This window comes from Xiphophorus hellerii, chromosome 6 (assembly GCF_003331165.1).
Source record: "Xiphophorus hellerii strain 12219 chromosome 6, Xiphophorus_hellerii-4.1, whole genome shotgun sequence".
Lineage (NCBI taxonomy): Eukaryota > Metazoa > Chordata > Actinopteri > Cyprinodontiformes > Poeciliidae > Xiphophorus > Xiphophorus hellerii.
In genome coordinates, this window is record NC_045677.1 from 28,185,743 (window position 1) to 28,208,008 (window position 22,266).

At 39.1% G+C, this 22,266-nt stretch overlaps 4 protein-coding genes and 2 long non-coding RNA genes across 8 annotated transcripts in view; 2 read left to right on the forward strand and 4 right to left on the reverse strand.

Moving 5' to 3' along the window:
- Nucleotides 1-11,432, reverse strand: part of LOC116720992 (zinc finger protein 771-like) — an 18,354-nt gene extending 6,922 nt beyond the window's left edge. The window contains exons 1-2 of the mRNA XM_032564550.1: nt 11,153-11,432; nt 112-1,041 (exon numbers count right to left, since the gene is read on the reverse strand). Of these exons, the coding sequence (XP_032420441.1) occupies nt 112-1,041; nt 11,153-11,351 (1,129 nt within the window). The 5' untranslated portion in view covers nt 11,352-11,432. The remainder of the gene's footprint in view (nt 1-111; nt 1,042-11,152) is intronic.
- LOC116721088 (uncharacterized) overlaps nt 1-12,477 on the forward strand; it is a 13,119-nt gene extending 642 nt beyond the window's left edge. The window contains exon 2 of the long non-coding RNA XR_004339504.1: nt 12,399-12,477. This is a non-coding gene — a long non-coding RNA (uncharacterized LOC116721088). The remainder of the gene's footprint in view (nt 1-12,398) is intronic.
- The window catches only part of LOC116720932 (zinc finger protein 708-like), a 74,765-nt gene extending 52,885 nt beyond the window's left edge, over nt 1-21,880 (reverse strand). Inside the window, exon 1 of the mRNA XM_032564439.1 lies at nt 21,841-21,880. The gene's annotated coding sequence lies outside the window, so the exon portion shown is untranslated. The remainder of the gene's footprint in view (nt 1-21,840) is intronic.
- LOC116721093 (uncharacterized) overlaps nt 1-22,266 on the forward strand; it is a 54,554-nt gene that overhangs the window by 5,796 nt on the left and 26,492 nt on the right. Inside the window, exon 2 of the long non-coding RNA XR_004339509.1 lies at nt 13,137-13,220. This is a non-coding gene — a long non-coding RNA (uncharacterized LOC116721093). The remainder of the gene's footprint in view (nt 1-13,136; nt 13,221-22,266) is intronic.
- On the reverse strand, nt 12,457-15,705 carry LOC116720980 (gastrula zinc finger protein XlCGF48.2-like). 3 transcript variants are annotated; one of them, XM_032564528.1, is made up of 4 exons: nt 15,415-15,704; nt 13,729-13,892; nt 13,146-13,659; nt 12,457-12,893 (listed from the first exon to the last, which is right to left on the reverse strand). In XM_032564528.1, the coding sequence occupies exons 1-4, from the start codon at nt 15,611-15,613 to the stop codon at nt 12,676-12,678; spliced, it is 1,095 nt and encodes a 364-aa protein (XP_032420419.1). In that variant the 5' UTR covers nt 15,614-15,704; the 3' UTR covers nt 12,457-12,675. The 3 variants fall into 3 exon arrangements, with proteins under 3 accessions (XP_032420419.1, XP_032420418.1, XP_032420417.1); XM_032564527.1 differs by having other exon boundaries at nt 12,457-12,977; XM_032564526.1 differs by having other exon boundaries at nt 12,457-13,659; nt 15,415-15,705.
- LOC116720943 (gastrula zinc finger protein XlCGF26.1-like) lies at nt 15,939-22,089 on the reverse strand. The gene is made up of 2 exons (XM_032564463.1): nt 21,841-22,089; nt 15,939-18,705 (listed from the first exon to the last, which is right to left on the reverse strand). The coding sequence occupies exons 1-2, from the start codon at nt 22,037-22,039 to the stop codon at nt 17,159-17,161; spliced, it is 1,746 nt and encodes a 581-aa protein (XP_032420354.1). The 5' UTR covers nt 22,040-22,089; the 3' UTR covers nt 15,939-17,158.

Sequence of the window (22,266 nt, forward strand, 5' to 3'; positions counted from 1 at the left end):
ATTGTTTATTGTGAAAACCCTTCTCACATGTATGACTTATCTTGTGGGCATTTAAATGACTAATTCGAATGAAATGTTTTCCACATGACAGGCATGAAAAAGGCTTCTCACCTGTATGAATTGTCTTGTGGTCATTTAAAGTACTACTTCGAGTAAACGTTCTTCCACAAGACTGGCATGAAAAAGGCCTCTCCCCAGTATGAATTTTCTTGTGTTCATTTAAATTACTACTTCGAGTAAACGTTCTTCCACAAGACTGGCATGAAAAAGGCCTCTCCCCAGTATGAATTTTCTTGTGGTCATTTAAAGTACTACTTCGAGTAAATCTTCTTCCACAAGAGTGGCATGAAAAAGGCCTCTCACCTGTATGAGTTTTCTTGTGACGATTTAAAACACTAATTCGAGAGAAACTTTCTCCACAAGACTGGCATGAAAAAGGTCTCTCACCAGTGTGAGTTCTGTAATGGTTTAAAAAATGACTCTGTTTTGGGTAACATCTCCCACAAATGTCACATTTGAAAGATCTTTTCTTTGTGCCAGTATCAGCCTGACTGTCTGACACAGAGGAGCTGCTTCCTTCCTGATCTTTGCTCTCAACCACTGGAGAGATATGAAGGGAAAGCTGCTCTGTTTTTGTCTCTTCTTCATTCATATCATCTTCCTGAAGAGTAGAAGTCTCAATCAAAGCAGCAAACTGCTTCTGGACAAGCTGCTCTCCCTCCTGACTGCTGCAGAGGTTCTTCTGGTCCAGTCCATTTGGTAAATGTTCTGGTGGTTGCTGTTCATGTTGAAGCACTGAACAATCTAACTCCTCGTTTTTTACATTTGTTAGTGGATAATCCAATTCCTCATGTTTGAGCAGTGCAGGTTCTGGTTCGTTCTCTTCTTCTTTAATCCATTTTGGTTCTGGTTCCATCTGTACCTCTTCAGTCCACTGATGTTCTGCTTCTTTCTGATCCTGACTGGACCTACTTGCCAGGCTACAGACTTGTTGGATGGCAGAAGCTTCTTCCTCATTGGAGACACTTGGCTGTTGGAGGTCTGTGGGAACAAAGGATGACATCATTAATATAATTTAATTGATAACTATCTCATGGATCAGCCTGGATTTTCCTGGAGATTCTGGTCTGTAAGCATCATATAGTTCATATAAAATTGGTTTGTAGATTTTAACTAAAAAGCAGGTGACGTGTCCTCCACATTAATTTGCTGACATGGCAAAAATGTTTAAAAGATTTCAAATACATTCAGATTTTAATCTAGAAGATCAGTTTCATACATATTTTTTATTTACAATTTAATGTTTAATTTTCAGGCATTCATACCATTGAAGATCTCAAAATACATTAACAAAATATGTTTTTAATCTCACTTGTAACCTTATGTCTAGCCTCACTTTTTAATGTTGACCAGACTGTGTAGGAATTTAATTTAGTAAAACATGACAGCCTGGTTCTCTGGGTTATAAATATGATGAGACAGAGACGCGTTTCTCTAAGCCACTATTCAAAAAAGAAAGAGTAGACATCATTTCCTTAACAAAGGCAGATGTGTTGATGTTCAAGAGGAAGTGGATGCAAGAAAAGATCAAAAGGACTGGCCTAACATTGAAACCTATTCACTATCGCTCTGACTGTACATTTAGTTTAGTAACTGATTGTGTGAGAGTTGAGGCTGGATGAGTTTATCTCAACACCACACACTGAGGAGGATGGTGGAGCAGGTCAACACATCTCCAGGTCTCTCTGTAAGAGAACTGCAGCCAAGAGGAACATCCTGGAGGCATCAGGTCTCCATAGCAACCATCAGACACTGCATTCATGAAAACTGGATGTTTGAGAGACATAACGCAAAGAAATAATTTCCTGTAATCAGTTGGAATCATTTGATCTATTTAACTTGACTATGTCCCACACTACTAATGAGCAGCGACAGAGACATATTTCATTAAACACATTTGAGAAATATAGATTTGGACAAAATCATTTGCATGTTTCTACTTTGACACAGTTTGCCCATTTCCCTGTAGAACTGGTCTGGGTCCCTGAACTGAAGCGATAACAGTAAATAATTTGTTTAACTAGAACTAACTGATATCTTAGCCCAGCTTTATTTTCTTAACTCTAAGAATTAAATAAAATGCAGATTTATCGTTTTTATCTGCTATATCAGGGCTGTGCAACTTGCAGCGCTGGACCTGCAAGTGCCTCTGTGGCTCAATTAATATAAGAAACAAACAAATATTCTCCTATTGTGTTTCATCCCTTTGTTCCGCATCTCCATCATAATACTCTCCACTGCTCTGACTTACAAAATCATGTATGAGTTTACAAATTAAGCATTTACACCTTGTATTCCGGTCTTGTGCGCTATTCAGTTCCCCTGCGAAAATCTGTTCCCCCTGTGTCGGGAGCGCGCATTGCAGCCGGAGAGGCGGATTTGACCATTTTCACGGCGCTTCTGATCGATTTCTCGGTAAAAACAACTCAGTGAATCATGTCAAGCTTGTAACATTTAGTTTAATCGGCAGCTGTTGTTTGCAAAATTGTAAAAATAATTAAATAAACGAGGTCTTTTTACGCTGTTTTGTGTTATTTTAAACGCCAAGAGAATCGGTCTTTTTCTAACTTTTGTCACTTACGCCTGACAGAAATAAAAGTCAGTCACCAAAACACAGTTTTTCAACACTTAGTGTGTATTTATAATTTTTCATTGCTGATATAAGACGATTGCTGAAAGCATGGCACAAATATTAAGACTTCCTGAAAAGACGAGAGCGTGGACTTTCTGGTAAATGCCGTTCTAATGTAAAATATGACAGATTACTGTAGTAAGGAAATTTCTAGTTTACTACAGGCTATCACACATAACAATTTTTGAGAATTTGGCAACAGTTGCCCTTTATTCCCAAACGTTATGGGGGGAGGAGAGTAGAGAATGAATATTTCAGCTGCCTGAAATAATCTGTTCCCCCTCCATAACATGGGAACAAATTAATTCACCAACAAGTCTTTAACTCTGTTTATTCCTCTTATCATCAACAATGAATCCTGTGAATTTGGTAACATTTGCTCTTTATTTGACAAAGTTATGAGGGGGGAACCATATATTTTAGTAACCTAATATAATCCGTTCCCCCTCCATAACATGGGGAGAAAATAAGCAAATCCTGTGAATTTTGAAACTGTTGGTCATTATTTGTCTATATATCGTTTGAAGCAATTAATTATTTGATATTTTGAAATCTAAGATGGTTATAATAAATATTACTGTTGATTTGATTATCTTTATGTAATGTATGCTCTGTTTAAATGTGTATCTTCCAAGTTACAAATATGTTGCAGATTTTACATCTAACAATGCACCTTACAATATAAACACATACGGTGTTTTCTAGAAAGTCAAAAATCACGTGGTGCTGTTGCTCCAATCAATTATGCAAATGTGCAGGTGTTGGGCAGATTGTTCGTCACGTTTTGCTTTAAGTTAAGCCAACTATTTGAGTAAGTCTACACTTTTCTTAAATATGGACAGTGTTGAATATGAAACGCTCTTTAACTATAAAGTTAAAGGCGAATATCCACCGCAGTCAACGAAGGAAAGAAAATATGTCATTGGAAGGAAAGCCTCGTCGTACAAGATTGAAGGTAATTATCTTTATCTTCCAGATTGATGCATTGACGGTAACCTCTACTTTAATATGTAGCAAATAGTGGAATGCATAAGTTATCTAAAAACAGTTAGATAACATTCAATGTTTTTTTGTTATTGATTTTTCTGCTGCATTTAATTTCGATTAATATGTGTGCACACACGAACGTTACTCCACGTTATAATGCAGGAATAACGCACAATGTTCTTGACTGCAGTTGTTATTCATGTGAATTACACTTGTACTCAGTTCTATTTCTAAGTTGTGTTGTAGATTTATTCATCAATAAAAGAAACAAAATCTAGCAAAGTGGACAATTGTGAATAAAAACCATTACGTCAACAAATTCACAGACATTACTCCTTCAAATGAGCACTGTTTATTTTTTTCTCCAAAAGTAAAATTTTAAAATAAATATGCATTTGATAATGTCTTTCTTCATGTTCTGTTTGTTGCATGCTTCTTGTTTCAACTTCTATGTATAACTCAGTAGTAGTAGTATACATTTGCATATTTGTAGAATTATAAATGTATTTTAATAATAGAATTTCATGCTTCGGTCATATTTTTATTGGTGTTCTTTATCTTTTCCAAGGAAATGACCTCTTCTACGTTAAACACAAAGGCAATTTGTCCTCAACAAAGGTCAAAGTTGTTAAAGGTGCTGAGGAAGCCGAAAGAATATTTGTTGACTCCCATGCCAGCCCTACAGGTGCACATTGTGGACAAACAAAAACAACAGATGCCATCTCAAGGAGATTTTATTGGCCAGGAATGTCTGTGGACATCAAGAAATGGGTATGTTACATAAGCAGTGGACTAAATAAATAATTTTCTTTCGTAATACCAAATACAAGATTTAAATTTTAGGAAAATAAATGTGTAAGCCTTATTTGTTTTACCAATATGAAACTATAATTGTCCAATAATGTCAACTTTGCATGTCTTAAATTCTTGTTGGTTTTTGTGTTTCACTCACTTCCCAGGTCTCTGAGTGCTCATCCTGTCAGGCCAGTGCCCCAGCACTGAAACAGCCATCAGATTATACTCCCATAAAGGTAAATAATTCATAGTAAAAAGAAACAGTTTTAGTGAGACTACATGGTAGTGTGCAGCAGTGCAGTGGTTGGTTCTCCTGCTTTGTCCATGTTCTCACAAAGGGCCTACATTTTGAACAAGTTGATGTATAAAATTAAGGAATGTATTTTTATTATACTAAACATTTTACAATATACTGAGAACATATTATTTTAGCTTGACAAAATACTGCTTATGAAGCTGCTACCCCCGCGACACGACCCCGGATAAAGCGGAGGAAAATGAATGGATGGATGGATATACTGCTTTCAAAGATTTTCCTGTTCTATTTTTTTTTTTATTTATTTATCTATTAAATCTTTCATTTAAGGTTACCCATCCCTTTGAATTAATTGGGATGGACCTCATTGGAAAACTGGCCGAAACAAAATCTGGACACAAGTATATTTGTGTCATGATTGACTATTTTACGAAGTGGCCACAGGCATATCCACTAAAGAGTAAATCAGCACCTGAAGTTACGGAATGCATAATTAAGTTTGTGCATCAGTTTGAAGCCCCCAAAAGGATTTTGACAGACCAAGGACGAGAATTTGTAAATTCTGTAAGTATTTATTTTGAATCTCTTAGAGAAATTTAACACAATGAATGTCCTCCTTCACACTATTTTGTTCGATATGTTGTTTAAATATGCAGTCTATTTTGTCAGAGTTAATTGTTTATAAATTTTCAGATAAACCAAGAAGTGTGCAAAATTCTCAATATCAAACGAAGTCTGTGTTCCCCATACCATCCCCAAACAAATGGGTTGGTTGAAAAAATGAATGGGACCATTCAAAGGTGAGTACTATCTCTAATCTATACATTTTCAAAGAAAGATCACAAAACAAGACGTGTATTGGCTAAACTACTTACAAAATAAGGCTAATTGTAAGAAATCACGTGTTATGTGTGACATCTTACACTTTTCATGTATTTTAGAGCTCTGAGGAAGGTTGTGGATGGCCATCCACACACCTGGGAGGAGTATTTGGATGCTGTGATGTTTGGGATACGCACCAAAAAACGAATAACCACACAGTATTCCCCATACTTCCTCATGTTCGGAAGAGAGGCACGCTATCCCTCGGAAGTCCCTGAACATTACATGGTAGGGTTATGGTCAATCTTTCCATTTCATGGTATTGTATTTAAGTAAAAAATTCTATTTTTCAGTTACCACTTGAGTTTCTTCAAAAACATTTAATGTTTTCTTGCATAGTCAGGAAGACTTTGCATCTGAATTAAATTTCAGTGAGGTCATGAATTTATGTAAAGCATCTACTTTAAGTGCATCTTTCACAAAGGACTTTATTCTGAAAAGGTTTTCAGAATTTTTTCTATAAATGTGAAAATTGTGTAAACCATTTCAAGAGACATTGTCAGTATACTCTTTTCCAGAATATATTGTGATATCTCACTGTAGCATGCCATAAATATGATGAGTGTATACTTTCTAAATGACAGATTTGAACTGACACTTGAAATATTAATTTTGTGTTGAAAGATTGACGGTGCTGTGGAGGACATCGTTGGAGTGGAGGAGTTGGCAGAGGACGTCAAAATACAAGAAAGCCTGAGGAGCATTGTCAGCGACAGTGTTTCCAAAAAACAGGAGAAAGCAAAGGGCAGAGGACAACACATTGGCACTGTGTTTAAACCTGGTGACCGAGTGTGGAGGCAGAACATACGCAGTCAGCAGAGAAAAGGTGGGAAATTGGATGTTGGTTTTCTCTGACCCTTTACAGTCATCAGTATCCAAGGCAAAAATGCAGATATTCAAGATGATAACGGTGTGATATTCCGGAAGATAAACACTGACCATCTGAAAATCTGCATTAGAGAGAGTCCCCGACTGCCACATTGTTTAAAAAATCAAGGAAGCAAAATAAATTTTGCTCAACCCCTGGCTGATGCAGCACTACCGCCTTATGATCCAGCATCACCCCCCTCTGCTCCAGCATCACCCCCCTCTGCTCCAGCATCACCCCCCTCTGCTCCAGCATCACCCCCCTCTGCTCCAGTATCACCCCCCTCTGCTCCAGCATCACCCCCCTCTGCTCCAGTATCACCCCCCTCTGCTCCAGCATTATCCCCCTCTGCTCCAGTATCACCCCCCTCTGCTCCAGCATCACCCCCCTCTGCTCCAGCATCACCCCTCTCTGCTCCAGCATTATCCCCCTCTGCTCCAGTATCACCCCCCTCTGCTCCAGCATCACCCCTCTCTGCTCCAGTATCACCCCCCTCTGCTCCAGCATTATCCCCCTCTGCTCCAGTATCACCCCCCTCTGCTCCAGTATCACCCCCCTCTGCTCCAGCATTATCCCCCTCTGCTCCAGTATCACCCCCCTCTGCTCCAGCATCACCCCTCTCTGCTCCAGCATCACCCCTCTCTGCTCCAGTATCACCCCCCTCTGCTCCAGTATCACCCCCCTCTGCTCCAGCATTATCCCTCTCTGCTCCAGTATCACCCCCCTCTGCTCCAGCATCACCCCCCTCTGCTCCAGCATTATCCCCCTCTGCTCCAGCATCACCCCTCTCTGCTCCAGCATCACCCCTCTCTGCTCCAGTATCACCCCCCTCTGCTCCAGTATCACCCCCCTCTGCTCCAGCATCACCCCTCTCTGCTCCAGTATCACCCCCCTCTGCTCCAGCATCACCCCCCTCTGCTCCAGCATTATCCCCCTCTGCTCCAGCATCACCCCTCTCTGCTCCAGCATTATCCCCCTCTGCTCCAGCATCACCCCCCTCTGCTCCAGCATCACCCCCCTCTGCTCCAGCATTATCCCCCTCTGCTCCAGCATTATCCCCCTCTGCTCCAGCATCACCCCCCTCTGCTCCAGCATTATCCCCCTCTGCTCCAGCATCACCGCCCTCTGCTCCAGCATCATCTCCCTCTGCTCCAGCATCACCCCCCTCTGCTCCAGCATCACCCCCCTCTGTTCCAGCATTATCCCCCTCTGCTCCAGCATCACCCCCCTCTGCTCCAGCATCACCCCCCTCTGCTCCAGTATCACCCCCCTCTGCTCCAGCATCACCCCCCTCTGCTCCAGCATCACCCCCCTCTGCTCCAGCATCATCTCCCCCTGCTCCATCATCTGCTACCCAGAGAAAATCTCTAGCAGAGAAATGTACATTTTATTTTAAATTCACAAAAACTGTCTGTCTTTGTACTAATATGCTTTCGTCTTGTTTTAATGAAAGGAATAATTTCAGTCAGTCAGTGCAACAAACTGCTTGCTTTATTATTAATTCCTATGTAAAAAATAGCTGTATGAATCAGTGAAGTTAATACTTCCTCAGACTCCAATCATATGATTTGCATAATATGGATAACATATCAAATGTTTTGTAAAATTAAATGAAATGGGTGTCATGACAATGAAACTAATCTTTAACTTTTTATTTGTTTTCCACTCCTCACCCCATCCTCATCATCAGATGTGCATGATGCTTTTACTGGAAAAAACGTCTTTGTCCTTCTGTCAAAAGTGAATATTATAAGTTGTTTTACTTTGACATTAATAAAATTGGTCCTGACATGGAACTGGAGAGTCAGGTAGGTACAATGACTACATTGTTTTCAAATATCACAGCTGTTACAGTATTTAACTAATCTTTTTTCTTGTAATACATTTGCAGTCTATTAATGCATTTCTGGCCGTCATCGTGAAGGAATACAACAGCAAGAACAAGACAGGCTGTGTTCATAGATTCATTTGCAGTGACAGCAATGTGGCAGGGAAAAAGTCCTAGATTAAAAAAGGTAGATCTTACACATTCCACTGTGCTTCTGTGTTACTCTTCCATGTGTTATTAGTATTTTGGAATCGATGAAAAGAAAATGTTTTGACTTTTATATGATTTTACAGATTTTTCTGTATCACCTATAAAAAAGTATAATCTCAGTGCCATGTGTGTGTTACTAAACATATTTTGTTCTTGATATGAAAAAATCTATGTTTTTTTTTATTATTCACAGATGAACCCAATGAATTATGAAATAATTCTGGGAATCAACAATCAACACCACCACTGGACTTTAGTGGTAATAAATGTTTTTATACTCTAAAAACAATCTATATCATACTTATCTCATAGACAAAAACCACATGAAAACTGTCGAATGCCCACTTTCTAGGTGATCTACCCACAAGACAAAAAGTCTTTGTTCTTGAATCCACTGGGGGAATCAAAACAAGACATCCAGAAATGCTTGCAAATCACAAGGTATGGTTAAAAATTTAAGTTTAACTCAAGTATGAAAATCAAATAAAGTTGTTCTTATTAATATATCTATATTTACAGGGCATTTATGAGGAAGAAGGGGTGCAATGTCTCACGTTGGACATGTGACACAGTCAAGCATCCAAAACAACAGGATACTACATCATGTGGTGTATTTTCACTGAAGGTGCATACATATTGTCACACAGTGTATGACTTTAGGATTTTGATATATATTTTGAGACATGTACAGTGAATTACTTACTTTGTTACTTAAATTTAAAGACATTAAATGAAGCTGTTCATTTCAGTTTGCAGAAAAAATCCTGTCAAAAGAGGTTGTGGATTTTCCTGTTTCCAGAGAGGCGGTCGACAGCATGAGGTTGGAAATTGCTGTGAGACTAATCCTTAACAGTGGTGAGGATAACATTAATATTCTTATTTTGAGTGTTTATGACAATTGTTATCATGATTACTATTATTTGTATGTTTGGCTAAAACATCTGTACTTAGCAAAACTTAATACATTAACATGGACTCTGAAAACATTTATTTAAGGAAATTGTTTGTCTACAAATTAATAAGTACAATCATTTCATCTTCTATATTTTTTTCATAAATAACTGTGTTGGTGCTTAGCACATCCTGTGTAATAGTTTTATACACACACAAACACACATATATACGGGCACGATTGTACATGTATAATCGTGTGTGTGTGTGTTTTTATACTTTTGTTGTTAACAGAGGACCTAAAAGACTTGTGTCACTTCTGTGGAGAGATGGAAAGTGACACGGATGTGAACTGGGTAGGAAAGTTTTTAGAATTATTCAAAGACTTAGTGTTAGTAAACTAAATGAAGAGGACAAGTTTTATCTAATCTTATCTTGCGTAAACAAGCTATGATATGATCCTCCAGCAGTTGGAATATAAGGGAATCTAAAATGATTGATTATATATTGTAATTGTAAAGACATATTTTTCTAAAAAAAATCTGATATTTTTGGTTTCTTTCCTAGATCCAGTGTGACGTGTGTCTGAGGTGGTTCCATCATGCGTGTGTGGGAAGCCCACCAACTGAAAAAACATATCACTGTTTTGCGTGTTTGCCTTAGTTGCCTTTGTTCCTGAGTTTGCTGTGGTGTGCTTGTTTATGTATGTTGTTTAAAGGTTAATAAATTACATTTTGAAAACTGTTTGATATTTATACTTACAAGACTTTGATATAAGGCAGCTATGGAAAAAAGTTTAAATCCCAAGGCCCCTTATAACTTTGTCAAATAAAGAGCAAATGTTACCAAATTCACAGGATTCATTGTTGATGATAAGAGGAATAAACAGAGTTAAAGACTTGTTGGTGAATTAATTTGTTCCCATGTTATGGAGGGGGAACAGATTATTTCAGGCAGCTGAAATATTCATTCTCTACTCTCCTCCCCCCATAACGTTTGGGAATAAAGGGCAACTGTTGCCAAATTCTCAAAAATTGTTATGTGTGATAGCCTGTAGTAAACTAGAAATTTCCTTACTACAGTAATCTGTCATATTTTACATTAGAACGGCATTTACCAGAAAGTCCACGCTCTCGTCTTTTCAGGAAGTCTTAATATTTGTGCCATGCTTTCAGCAATCGTCTTATATCAGCAATGAAAAATTATAAATACACACTAAACTGTGTTTTGGTGACTGACTTTTATTTCTGTCAGGCGTAAGTGACAAAAGTTAGAAAAAGACCGATTCTCTTGGCGTTTAAAATAACACAAAACAGCGTAAAAAGACCTCGTTTATTTAATTATTTTTACAATTTTGCAAACAACAGCTGCCGATTAAACTAAATGTTACAAGCTTGACATGATTCACTGAGTTGTTTTTACCGAGAAATCGATCAGAAGCGCCGTGAAAATGGTCAAATCCGCCTCTCCGGCTGCAATGCGCGCTCCCGACACAGGGGGGCAGATTTTCGCAGGGGAACTGAATAGCGCACAAGACCGGATTTCCATCATTAATAACAATTGGGGTCATATATTAGTCATGGGGCTTGACTCATAAACACGTTTGTGCTAGCCTCTGTAGCTAGCAGCTAAAACAGTTTCTGTTCAGCCCCGTTTAGCAGCAGCTGGAGCTGCAGCAACTATCGCCGCTGACGGATCTCTGCTGTCTTCAGTGAAAACATCAGCACCTTTATCCAGACCTACCAGAACTTTGTCTCTGCAGCTCCGAACCGACTCTGTGTAGCTTAATTTCTGGTTTCCAGTTGATCCCCATCATCCTGCGCTGAGCATCGAGCTCTTCCTCGTAGCAAATGATGGTTTTTTCAACCTCGGTGAAGATTTCTTGAGCAGCAGCAGTTAGTCTCTCTCTGATAAACTCTCTGAGATGCTGAGCTGAAGACATGGTTGCTGAAATATTAGCAGGAATGGGACAATGCAGCAGTTTTCTAGCTTAGGCCATGCACAATTCTTCTTCGATGTTTTTGGAAATTAGCAAACAAGGAAATTGGTGCAAAACCGCCCCCGACTGTAGTGGAGTGTGGACAGCCGAAAAACAGGTTAAAGAAACAACTTAGTATTAATTCATAAATCTTTATTACGAGACAAAAAGTAGTCCATCCAATTTAGAAAAAAAATAAATACACAAATCATCAAGTAAAAATAATCACCAGGCAGATAAACAATGACTAATAGTTAAAAATGTTAGAAATATCTAATTTCACCATATGTTGCAGTTGTGAAGTTGTTTAATACATCCAATCAGCACAAATTTTTACAGGGGTTCACTATTATATAAATAGAAAAAATATTACTGCCTCTGTCTATAATATAATTTTTTATTTTACTTGTTTTTAGCAGTAAAAATTAAAAGTTACCATTCCCAGATCAAAAAGCAAAGATCCATATTTACTGAACAGCCCTGTGGATCTGTATTAAATGGTTTGCTCCTGCTTAGTGAACTTGTAGGCAACAGTGTTCAGCAGCAGCCAAAGACTACAACGACTGACTGGAACAATGCAGTCAAGAAAATAACATCCAGGTTTTCAAAGAAGAGAAAAGAAGAAAAAGACAAATGAAAGGGTTTCTCTTTATAAGTAACTTTGTCTATAAGAAACATGGATAGACTGTAGTTTGAATCCAAGAGGCTCCCAGACCTCTTGCTCCTCCTCACCAGGCTTTATGCTACACTGTGTGGTAGGAGACAAGGAGCCCAGCAGGTAACTGAAGTAATGGTCACACGATGACAGGAGACGGCGCTTCTCCCTCTTATGGAGATTGCATAGTGAGACGACAGTCGCTAGCTCTCATCCAGCCGAGCAAAAGACACAATTCATGCATGTCACATTTCCAGCTCATACACGCGGGGTTTATAGACGCTATGCAAGAACGTTGGAATCCTTTCATCTTTAGTTGCCATTATCGCTATCGATAATGGCTGAACCTGTGCCAGGTGTTCGGTTCAGCCAGAGTGGAAGAAAATTGACGCTTTTAGCTCCCTGTGTGTTTAGCCGCTACCAATAAAACGAGAGGGGAGGGAATAGCAGGAGGCACGGGAGTGAAACTTTTTCTCATCCAGTTTCTTCATAGGAGAGACGATAAAAACAAAGAAGTAATATTATAGCCATCATTTTATTATTAAGCTCATATTTATTTACTGCTGATTGATTTATTGTTTATCATGAAAACCCTTCTCACCTGTATGACTTATCTTGTGATGATTTAAGTTTCTAAGACGAGTGAAATTTTTCCGCATGACTGGCATGAAAAGGTTTCTCACCTGTATGAATGTTCTTGTGACGATTTAAATGACCACTTCGAATGAAACGTTTTCCACAAGTCTGGCATGAAAAAGGCCTCTCCCCAGTATGAATTTTCTTGTGACGATTTAAATCACTACGTTGTGAGAAACTCTTTCCACATGATTGGCATGAAAAAGGCCTCTCACCTGTATGAATTTTCTTGTGGTTATTTAAATGACTAATTCGACAGAAACCTTTTCCACAACACTGGCATGAAAAAGGTCTCTCACCTGTATGAATTTTCTTGTGGTCATTTAAAGTACTAATTTGAGAGAAACTTTTTCCACAAGACTGGCATGAAAAAGGTTTCTCACCTGTATGAATTTTCGTGTGACAAATTACATTTCTCATATTAGTGAAACTTTTTCCACATGTTTCACATGAAAAAGGCCTCTCACCTGTATGAATTTTCTTGTGACGATAAAAATTACTAATATGAGAAAAATCTTTTCCACATGATTGGCATGAAAAAGGTCTCTCACCAGTGTGAGTTCTGCAATGGTTTAAAAAATGACTCTGTTGTGAGTAACATCTCCCACAAATGTCACATTTGAAAGATCTTTTCTTTGTACTGGTACCAGACTGACTCTCTGACTCAGAGGAGCTGCTTCCTTCCTGATCTTTGCTCTCAACCACTGGAGAGATATGAAGGGAAAACTGCTCTGTTTTTGTCTCTTCTTCATTCATATCATCTTCCTGAAGAGTAGAAGTCTCAATCAAAGCAGCAAACTGCTTCTGGACAAGCTGCTCTCCCTCCTGACTGCTGCAGAGGTTCTTCTGGTCCTGTCCAGTTGGTAAATGTTCTGGTGGCTCCTGTTCATGTTGAAGCACGGAACAATCTAACTCCTCGTTTTTTACATTTGTTAGTGGATAATCCAATTCCTCATGTTTCAGCAGTGCAGGTTCTGGTTCCTCCTCTTCTTTAATCCATTTAGATTCTGGTTCCTCCTCTTCCTCTTTAATCCTGTTAGGTTCTGGTACATTCACTTCTTCTTTAATCCATTTTGGTTCTGGTTCCATCTGTACCTCTTCAGTCCACTGATGTTCTGCTTCTTTCTGGTCCTGACTGGACCTACTTGCCAGGCTACAGACTTGTTGGATGGCAGAAGCTTCTTCCTCATTGGAGACACTTGGCTGTTGGAGGTCTGTGGGAACAAAGGATGACATCATTAATATAATTTAATTGATAACTATCCCATGGATCAGCCTGAACTTTCCTGGAGATTCTGGTCTGTAAGCATCATATAGTTCATATAAAATTGGTTTGTAGATGTTAACTAAAAAGCAGGTGACGTGTCCTCCACATTAATTTGCTGACATGGCAAAAATGTTTAAAAGATTTCAAATACATTCAGATTTTAATCTAGAAGAACAGTTTCATATATACTTTTCATTTACAATTTAATGTTTAATTTTCAGGCATTCATACCATTGAAGATCTCAAAATACATTAAAAAAATATGTTTTTAATCTCACTTGTAACCTTATGTCTAGCCTCACTATTTAAAGTTGACCAGACTGTGTAGGAATTTAATTTAGTGAAACATGACAGCCTGGTTCTCTGGGTTATAAATATGATGAGACAGAGACGCGTTTCTCTAAGCCACTATTCAAAAAAGAAAGAGTAGACATCATTTCCTTAACAAAGGCAGATGTGTTGATGTTCAAGAGGAAGTGGATGCAAGAAAAGATCAAAAGGACTGGCCTAACATTGAAACCTATTCACTATCGCTCTGACTGTACATTTAGTTTAGTAACTGATTGTGTGAGAGTTGAGGCTGGATGAGTTTATCTCAACACCACACACTGAGGAGGATGGTGGAGCAGGTCAACACATCTCCAGGTCTCTCTGTAAGAGAACTGCAGCCAAGAGGAACATCCTGGAGGCATCAGGTCTCCATAGCAACCATCAGACACTGCATTCATGAAAACTGGATGTTTGAGAGACATAACGCAAAGAAATAATTTCCTGTAATCAGTTGGAATCATTTGATCTATTTAACTTGACTATGTCCCACACTACTAATGAGCAGCGACAGAGAGATATTTCATTAAACACATTTGAGAAATATAGATTTGGACAAAATCATTTGCATGTTTCTACTTTGACACAGTTTGCCCATTTCCCTGTAGAACTGGTCTGGGTCCCTGAACTGAAGCGATAACAGTAAATAATTTGTTTAACTAGAACTAACTGATATCTTAGTCCAGCTTTATTTTCTTAACTTTAAGAATGAAATAAAATGCAGATTTATCGTTTTTATCTGCTATATCAGGGCTGTGCAACTTGCAGCGCTGGACCTGCAAGTGCCTCTGTGGCTCAATTAATATAAGAAACAAACAAATATTCTCCTATTGTGTTTCATCCCTTTGTTCCGCGTCTCCATCATAATACTCTCCACTGCTCTGACTTACAAAATCATGTATGAGTTTACAAATTAAGCATTTACACCTTGTATTCTGGATTTCCATCATTAATAACAATTGGGGTCATATATCAGTCATGGGGCTTGACTCATAAACACGTTTGTGCTAGCCTCTGTAGCTAGCAGCTAAAACAGTTTCTGTTCAGCCCCGTTTAGCAGCAGCTGGAGCTGCAGCAACTATCGCCGCTGACGGATCTCTGCTGTCTTCAGTGAAAACATCAGCACCTTTATCCAGACCTACCAGAACTTTGTCTCTGCAGCTCCGAACCGACTCTGTGTAGCTTAATTTCTGGTTTCCAGTTGATCCCCATCATCCTGCGCTGAGCATCGAGCTCTTCCTCGTAGCAAATGATGGTTTTTTCAACCTCGGTGAAGATTTCTTGAGCAGCAGCAGTTAGTCTCTCTCTGATAAACTCTCTGAGATGCTGAGCTGAAGACATGGTTGCTGAAATATTAGCAGGAATGGGACAATGCAGCAGTTTTCTAGCTTAGGCCATGCACAATTCTTCTTCGATGTTTTTGGAAATTAGCAAACAAGGAAATTGGTGCAATACCGCCCCCGACTGTAGTGGAGTGTGGACAGCCGAAAAACAGGTTAAAGAAACAACTTAGTATTAATTCATAAATCTTTATTACGAGACAAAATGTAGTCCATCCAATTTAGAAAAAAAATAAATACACAAATCATCAAGTAAAAATAATCACAAGGCTGATAAACAATGACTAATAGTTAAAAATGTTAGAAATATCTAATTTCACCATATGTTGCAGTTGTGAAGTTGTTTAATACATCCAATCAGCACAAATTTTTACATGAAATTCTTCAGGAAAACATTAAAAGTTGGTATGCTACTCATGGCAAACAGTTGACTTGCAGAAGTTCATTGTGGAAATCTGAGGAGGATTCTGAAAGCGTCCTGATTGGCTACTTGCAGTTTCTTCATCATAGTTTTACTGTAGTTACACCACAGATGAGCTATATACAACGCGGTGCAATATGTTTCAAAAAGGAACATTTTAACCTTAACTGGACAGATGCTAATTTTCAGTGCCAATACATTAGCTTGCATACAGGAAGGAAACGTTATGATAATCCCAAAGGCTTTTGACCGACAGGGGTTCATTTTTATATAAATAGAACAAATATTACTGCCTCTGTCTGTAATATAATTTTTGTTTTACTTGTTTTTAGCAGTAAAAATTAAAAGTTACCATTCCCAGATCAAAAAGCAAAGATCCTTATTTACTGAACAGCCCTGTGGATCTGTATTAAATGGTTTGCTCCTGCTTAGTGAACTTGTAGGCAACAGTGTTCAGCAGCAGCCAAAGACTACAACGACTGACTGGAACAATGCAGTCAAGAAAATAACATCCAGGTTTTCAAAGAAGAGAAAAAAAGAAAAGGACAAATGAAAGGGTTTCTCTTTATAAGTAACTTTGTCTATAAGAAACATGGATAAACTGCAGTTTGAATCCAAGAGGCTCCCAGACCTCTTGCTCCTCCTCACCAGGCTTTATGCTACACTGTGTGGTAGGAGACAAGGAGCCCAGCAGGTAACTGAAGTAATGGTCACACGATGACAGGAGACGGCGCTTCTCCCTCTTATGGAGATTGCATAGTGAGACGACAGTCGCTAGCTCTCATCCAGCTGAGCAAAAGACACAATTCATGCATGTGACATTTCTAGCTCATACACCTATAGACGCTATGCAAGAAAGTTGGAAACCTTTCATCTTTTGTTGTTATCATCGCTATCGTGTGCCAGGTGTTCAGTTCAGCCAGAGTGGAAGAAAATTTACACTTTTAGCTCCCTGTGTGTTTAGCCGCTACCAATAAAATGAGAGGGGAGGGAATAGCAGGAGGCACGGGAGTGAAACTTTTTCTCATCCAGTTTCTTTGTAGAAGGAGAGACGATAAAAACAAAGAAGTAATATTATAGCCATCATTTTATTATTAAGCTCATATTTATGTACTGCTGATTAATTTATTGTTTATCGTGAAAACCCTTCTCACCTGTATGACTTATCTTGTGGGCATTTAAATGACTAATTCGAATGAAACGTTTTCCACATGACAGGCATGAAAAAGGCTTCTCACCTGTATGAATCGTCTTGTGGTCATTTAAAGTACTACTTCGAGTAAACGTTCTTCCACAAGACTGGCATGAAAAAGGCCTCTCCCCAGTATGAATTTTCTTGTGTTCATTTAAATTACTACTTCGAGTAAACCTTCTTCCACAAGACTGGCATGAAAATGGCCTCTCCCCAGTATGAATTTTCTTGTGGTCATTTAAAGTACTACTTCGAGTAAACCTTCTTCCACAAGACTGGCATGAAAAAGGCCTCTCCCCAGTATGAGTTTTCTTGTGACGATTTAAAACACTAATTTGAGAGAAACTCTTTCCACATGATTGGCATGAAAAAGGTCTCTCCCCCGTATGAGTTTTCTTGTGACGATTTAAATCACTACGTTGAGAGAAACTCTTTCCACATGATTGGCATGAAAAAGGTCTCTCCCCCGTATGAATTTTCTTGTGGTCATTTAAAGTACTTATTCGAGAGAAACTTTTTCCACAAGACTGGCACGAAAAAGGCCTCTCACCTGTATGAATTTTCTTGTGACGAATTACATTTCTCATATTAGAGAAACTTTTTCCACATGTTTCACATGAAAAAGGCCTCTCACCTGTATGAATTTTCTTGTGACGAATTACATTTCTCATATTAGAGAAACTTTTTCCACATGTTTCACATGAAAAAGGCCTCTCACCTGTATGAATTTTCTTGTGACGAATTACATTTCTCATATTAGAGAAACTTTTTCCACATGTTTCACATGAAAAAGGCCTCTCACCTGTATGAATTTTCTTGTGACGATAAAAATGACTAATATGAGAAAAACCCTTTCCACATGATTGGCATGAAAAAGGTCTCTCACCAGTGTGAGTTCTGTAATGGTTTAAAAAATGACTCTGTTGTGGGTAACATCTCCCACAAATGTCACATTTGAAAGATCTTTTCTTTGTGCCAGTATCAGCCTGACTGTCTGACACAGAGGAGCTGCTTCCTTCCTGATCTTTGCTCTCAACCACTGGAGAGATATGAAGGGAAAGCTGCTCTGTTTTTGTCTCTTCTTCATTCATATCATCTTCCTGAAGAGTAGAAGTCTCAATCAAAGCAGCAAACTGCTTCTGGACAAGCTGCTCTCCCTCCTGACTGCTGCAGAGGTTCTTCTGGTCCTGTCCAGTTGGTAAATGTTCTGGTGGCTGCTGTTCATGTTGAAGCACTGAACAATCTAACTCCTCGTTTTTTACATTTGTTAGTGGATAATCCAATTCCTCATGTTTGAGCAGTGCAGGTTGTGGTTCGTTCACTTCTTCTTTAATCCATTTTGATTCTGGTTCCATCTGTACCTCTTCAGTCCACTGATGTTCTGCTTCTTTCTGGTCCTGACTGGACCTACTTGCCAGGCTACAGACTTGTTGGATGGCAGAAGCTTCTTCCTCATTGGAGACACTTGGCTGTTGGAGGTCTGTGGGAACAAAGGATGACATCATTAATATAATTTAATTGATAACTATCTCATGGATCAGCCTGAACTTTCCTGGAGATTCTGGTCTGTAAGCATCATATAGTTCATATAAAATTAGTTTGTAGATTTTAACTAAAAAGCAGGTGACGTGTCCTCCACATTAATTTGCTGACATGGCAAAAATGTTTAAAAGATTTCAAATACATTCAGATTTTAATCTAGAAGAACAGTTTCATATATATTTTTTATTTACAATTTAATGTTTAATTTTCAGGCATTCATACCATTGAAGATCTCAAAATACATTAAGACAATGTGTTTTTAATCTCACTTGAAACCTATATCTAGCCTCACTTTTTAAAGTTGACCAGACTGTGTAGGAATTTAATTTAGTAAAACATGACAGTCTGGTTCTCTGAGTTATAAATATGAGGAGACAGAGACGCGTTTCTCTAAGCCACTATTCAAAAAAGAAAGAGTAGACATCATTTCCTTAACAAAGGCAGATGTGTTGATGTTCAAGAGGAAGTGGATGCAAGAAAAGATCAAAAGGACTGGCCTAACATTGAAACCTATTCATTATCGCTCTGACTGTACATTTAGCTTAGTAACTGACTGTGTGAGAGTTGAGGCTGGATGAGTTTATCTCAACACCACACACTGAGGAGGATGGTGGAGCAGGTCAACACATCTCCAGGTCTCTCTGTAAGAGAACTGCAGCCAAGAGGAACATCCTGGAGGCATCAGGTCTCCATAGCAACCATCAGACACTGCATTCATGAAAACTGGATGTTTGAGAGACATAACGCAAAGAAATAATTTCCTGTAATCAGTTGGAATCATTTGATCTATTTAACTTGACTATGTCCCACACTACTAATGAGCAGCGACAGAGAGATATTTCATTAAACACATTTGAGAAATATAGATTTGGACAAAATCATTTGCATGTTTCTACTTTGACACAGTTTGCCCATTTCCCTGTAGAACTGGTCTGGGTCCCTGAACTGAAGCGATAACAGTAAATATTTTGTTTTACTAGAAGTAACTGAGATCTTAGTCCAGCTTTATTTTCTTAACTTCAAGAATTAAATAAAATGCAGATTTATCGTTTTTATCTGCTATATCAGGGCTGTGCAACTTGCAGCGCTGGACCTGCAAGTGCCTCTGTGGCTCAATTAATATAAGAAACAAACAAATATTCTCCTATTGTGTTTCATCCCTTTGTTCCGCGTCTCCATCATAATACAGGTCCTTCTCAAAATATTAGCATATTGTGATAAAGTTCATTATTTTCTATAATGTAATGATAAAAATTGAACATTCATATATTTTAGATTCATTGCATAATAACTGAAATATTTCAGGTCGTTTATTGTCTTAATACGGATGATTTTGGCATACAGCTCATGAAAACCCAAAATTCCTATCTCACAAAATTAGCATATTTCATCCGACCAATAAAAGAAAAGTGTTTTCAATACAAAAAAAGTCAACCTTCAAATAATTATGTACAGTTGTGCACTCAATACTTGGAATCCTTTTGCAGAAAAGACTGCTTCAATGAGGCGTGGCCTGGAGGCAATCAGCCTGTGGCACTGCTGAGGTGTTATGGAGGCCCAGGATGCTTCGATAGCGGCCTTTAGCTCATCCAGAGTGTTGGGTCTTGCGTCTCTCAACTTTCTCTTCACAATATCCCACAGATTCTCTATGGGGTTCAGGTCAGGAGAGTTGGCAGGCCAATTGAGCACAGTGATACCATGGTCAGTAAACCATTTACCAGTGATTTTGGCACTGTGAGCAGGTGCCAGGTCGTGCTGAAAAATGAAATCTTCATCTCCATAAAGCTTTTCAGCAGATGGAAGCATGAAGTGCTCCAAAATCTCCTGATAGATAGCTGCATTGACCCTGCCCTTGATAAAACACAGTGGACCAACACCAGCAGCTGACATGGCACCCCAGACCATCACTGACTGTGGGTACTTGACACTGGACATCTGGCATTTCCTTCTCCCCAGTCTTCCTCCAGACTCTGGCACCTTGATTTCCGAATGACATGCAAAATTTGCTTTCATCTGAAAAAAGTACTTTGGACCACTGAGCAACAGTCCAGTGCTGCTTCTCTGTAGCCCAGGTCAGGCGCCTCTGCCGCTGTTTCTGGTTTAAAAGTGGCTTGACCTGGGGAATGCGGCACCTGTAGTCCATTTCCTGCACACGCCTGTGCACGGTGGCTCTGGATGTTTCTACTCCAGACTCAGTCCACTGCTTCCGCAGGTCCCCCAAGGTCTGGAATCGGTCCTTCTCCACAATCTTCCTCAGGGTCCGGTCACCTCTTCTCGTTGTGCAGCGTTTTCTGCCACACTTTTCCCTTCCCACAGACTTCCCACTGAGGTGCCTTGATACAGCACTCTGGGAACAGCCTGTTCGTTCAGAAATATCTTTCTGTGTCATACCCTCTTGCTCGAGGGTGTCAATGATGGCCTTCTGGACAGCAGTCAGGTCGGCAGTCTTACCCCTGATTGGGGTTTTGAGTGATGAACCAAGCTGGGAGTTTTAAAGGCCTCAGGAATCTTTTGCAGGTGTTTAGAGTTCATTCGTTGCTTCAGATGATTAGGTTCATAGCTCCTTCAGAGACCCCTTTCATAATATGCTAATTTTGTGAGATAGGAATATTGGGTTTTCATGAGCTGTATGAAAAAATAATCTGTATTAAGACAATAAAAGACCTGAAATATTTCAGTTATTATGCAATGAATCTAAAATATATGAATGTTCAATTTTTATCATTACATTATGGAAAATAATGAACTTTATCACAATATGCTAATATTTTGAGAAGGACTTGTACTCTCCACTGCTCTGACTTACAAAATCATGTATGAGTTTACAAATTAAGCATTTACACCTTGTATTCCGGATTTCCATCATTAATAACATTTGGGGTCATATATTAGTCATGGGGCTTGACTCATAAACACGTTTGTGCTAGCCTCTGTAGCTAGCAGCTAAAACAGTTTCTGTTCAGCCCCGTTTAGCAGCAGCTGGAGCTGCAGCAGCTGGAGCTGCAGCAACTATCGCCGCTGACGGATCTCTGCTGTCTTCAGTGAAAACATCAGCACCTTTATCCAGACCTACCAGAACTTTGTCTCTGCTGCTCCGAACCGACTCTGTGTAGCTTAATTTCTGGTTTCCAGTTGATCCCCATCATCCTGCGCTGAGCATCGAGCTCTTCCTCGTAGCAAATGATGGTTTTTTCAACCTCGGTGAAGATTTCTTGAGCAGCAGCAGTTAGTCTCTCTCTGATAAACTCTCTGAGATGCTGAGCTGAAGACATGGTTGCTGAAATATTAGCAGGGATGGGACAATGCAGCAGTTTTCTAGCTTAGGCCATGCACAATTCTTCTTCGATGTTTTTGGAAATTAGCAAACAAGGAAATTGGTGCAATACCGCCCCCGACTGTAGTGGAGTGTGGACAGCCGAAAAACAGGTTAAAGAAACAACTTAGTATTAATTCATAAATCTTTATTACGAGACAAAATGTAGTCCATCCAATTTAGAAA

Coding starts and splice junctions, on each gene's coding strand:
- LOC116720980 (XM_032564526.1), bottom strand. CDS start 15,613: ATGTCTTCAGCTCAGCATCTCAGAGAGTTTATCAGAGAGAGACTAACT. Junction 13,893..15,414: donor GCTGCAGAGACAAAGTTCTG/GTAGGTCTGGAT, acceptor TTGTTCCCACAG/ACCTCCAACAGCCAAGTGTC. Junction 13,660..13,728: donor GGATTAAAGAAGAAGTGAAT/GTACCAGAACCT, acceptor AAAGAAGAGGAG/GAACCAGAACCTGCACTGCT.
- LOC116720943 (XM_032564463.1), bottom strand. CDS start 22,039: ATGTCTTCAGCTCAGCATCTCAGAGAGTTTATCAGAGAGAGACTAACT. Junction 18,706..21,840: donor GCAGCAGAGACAAAGTTCTG/GTAGGTCTGGAT, acceptor TTGTTCCCACAG/ACCTCCAACAGCCAAGTGTC.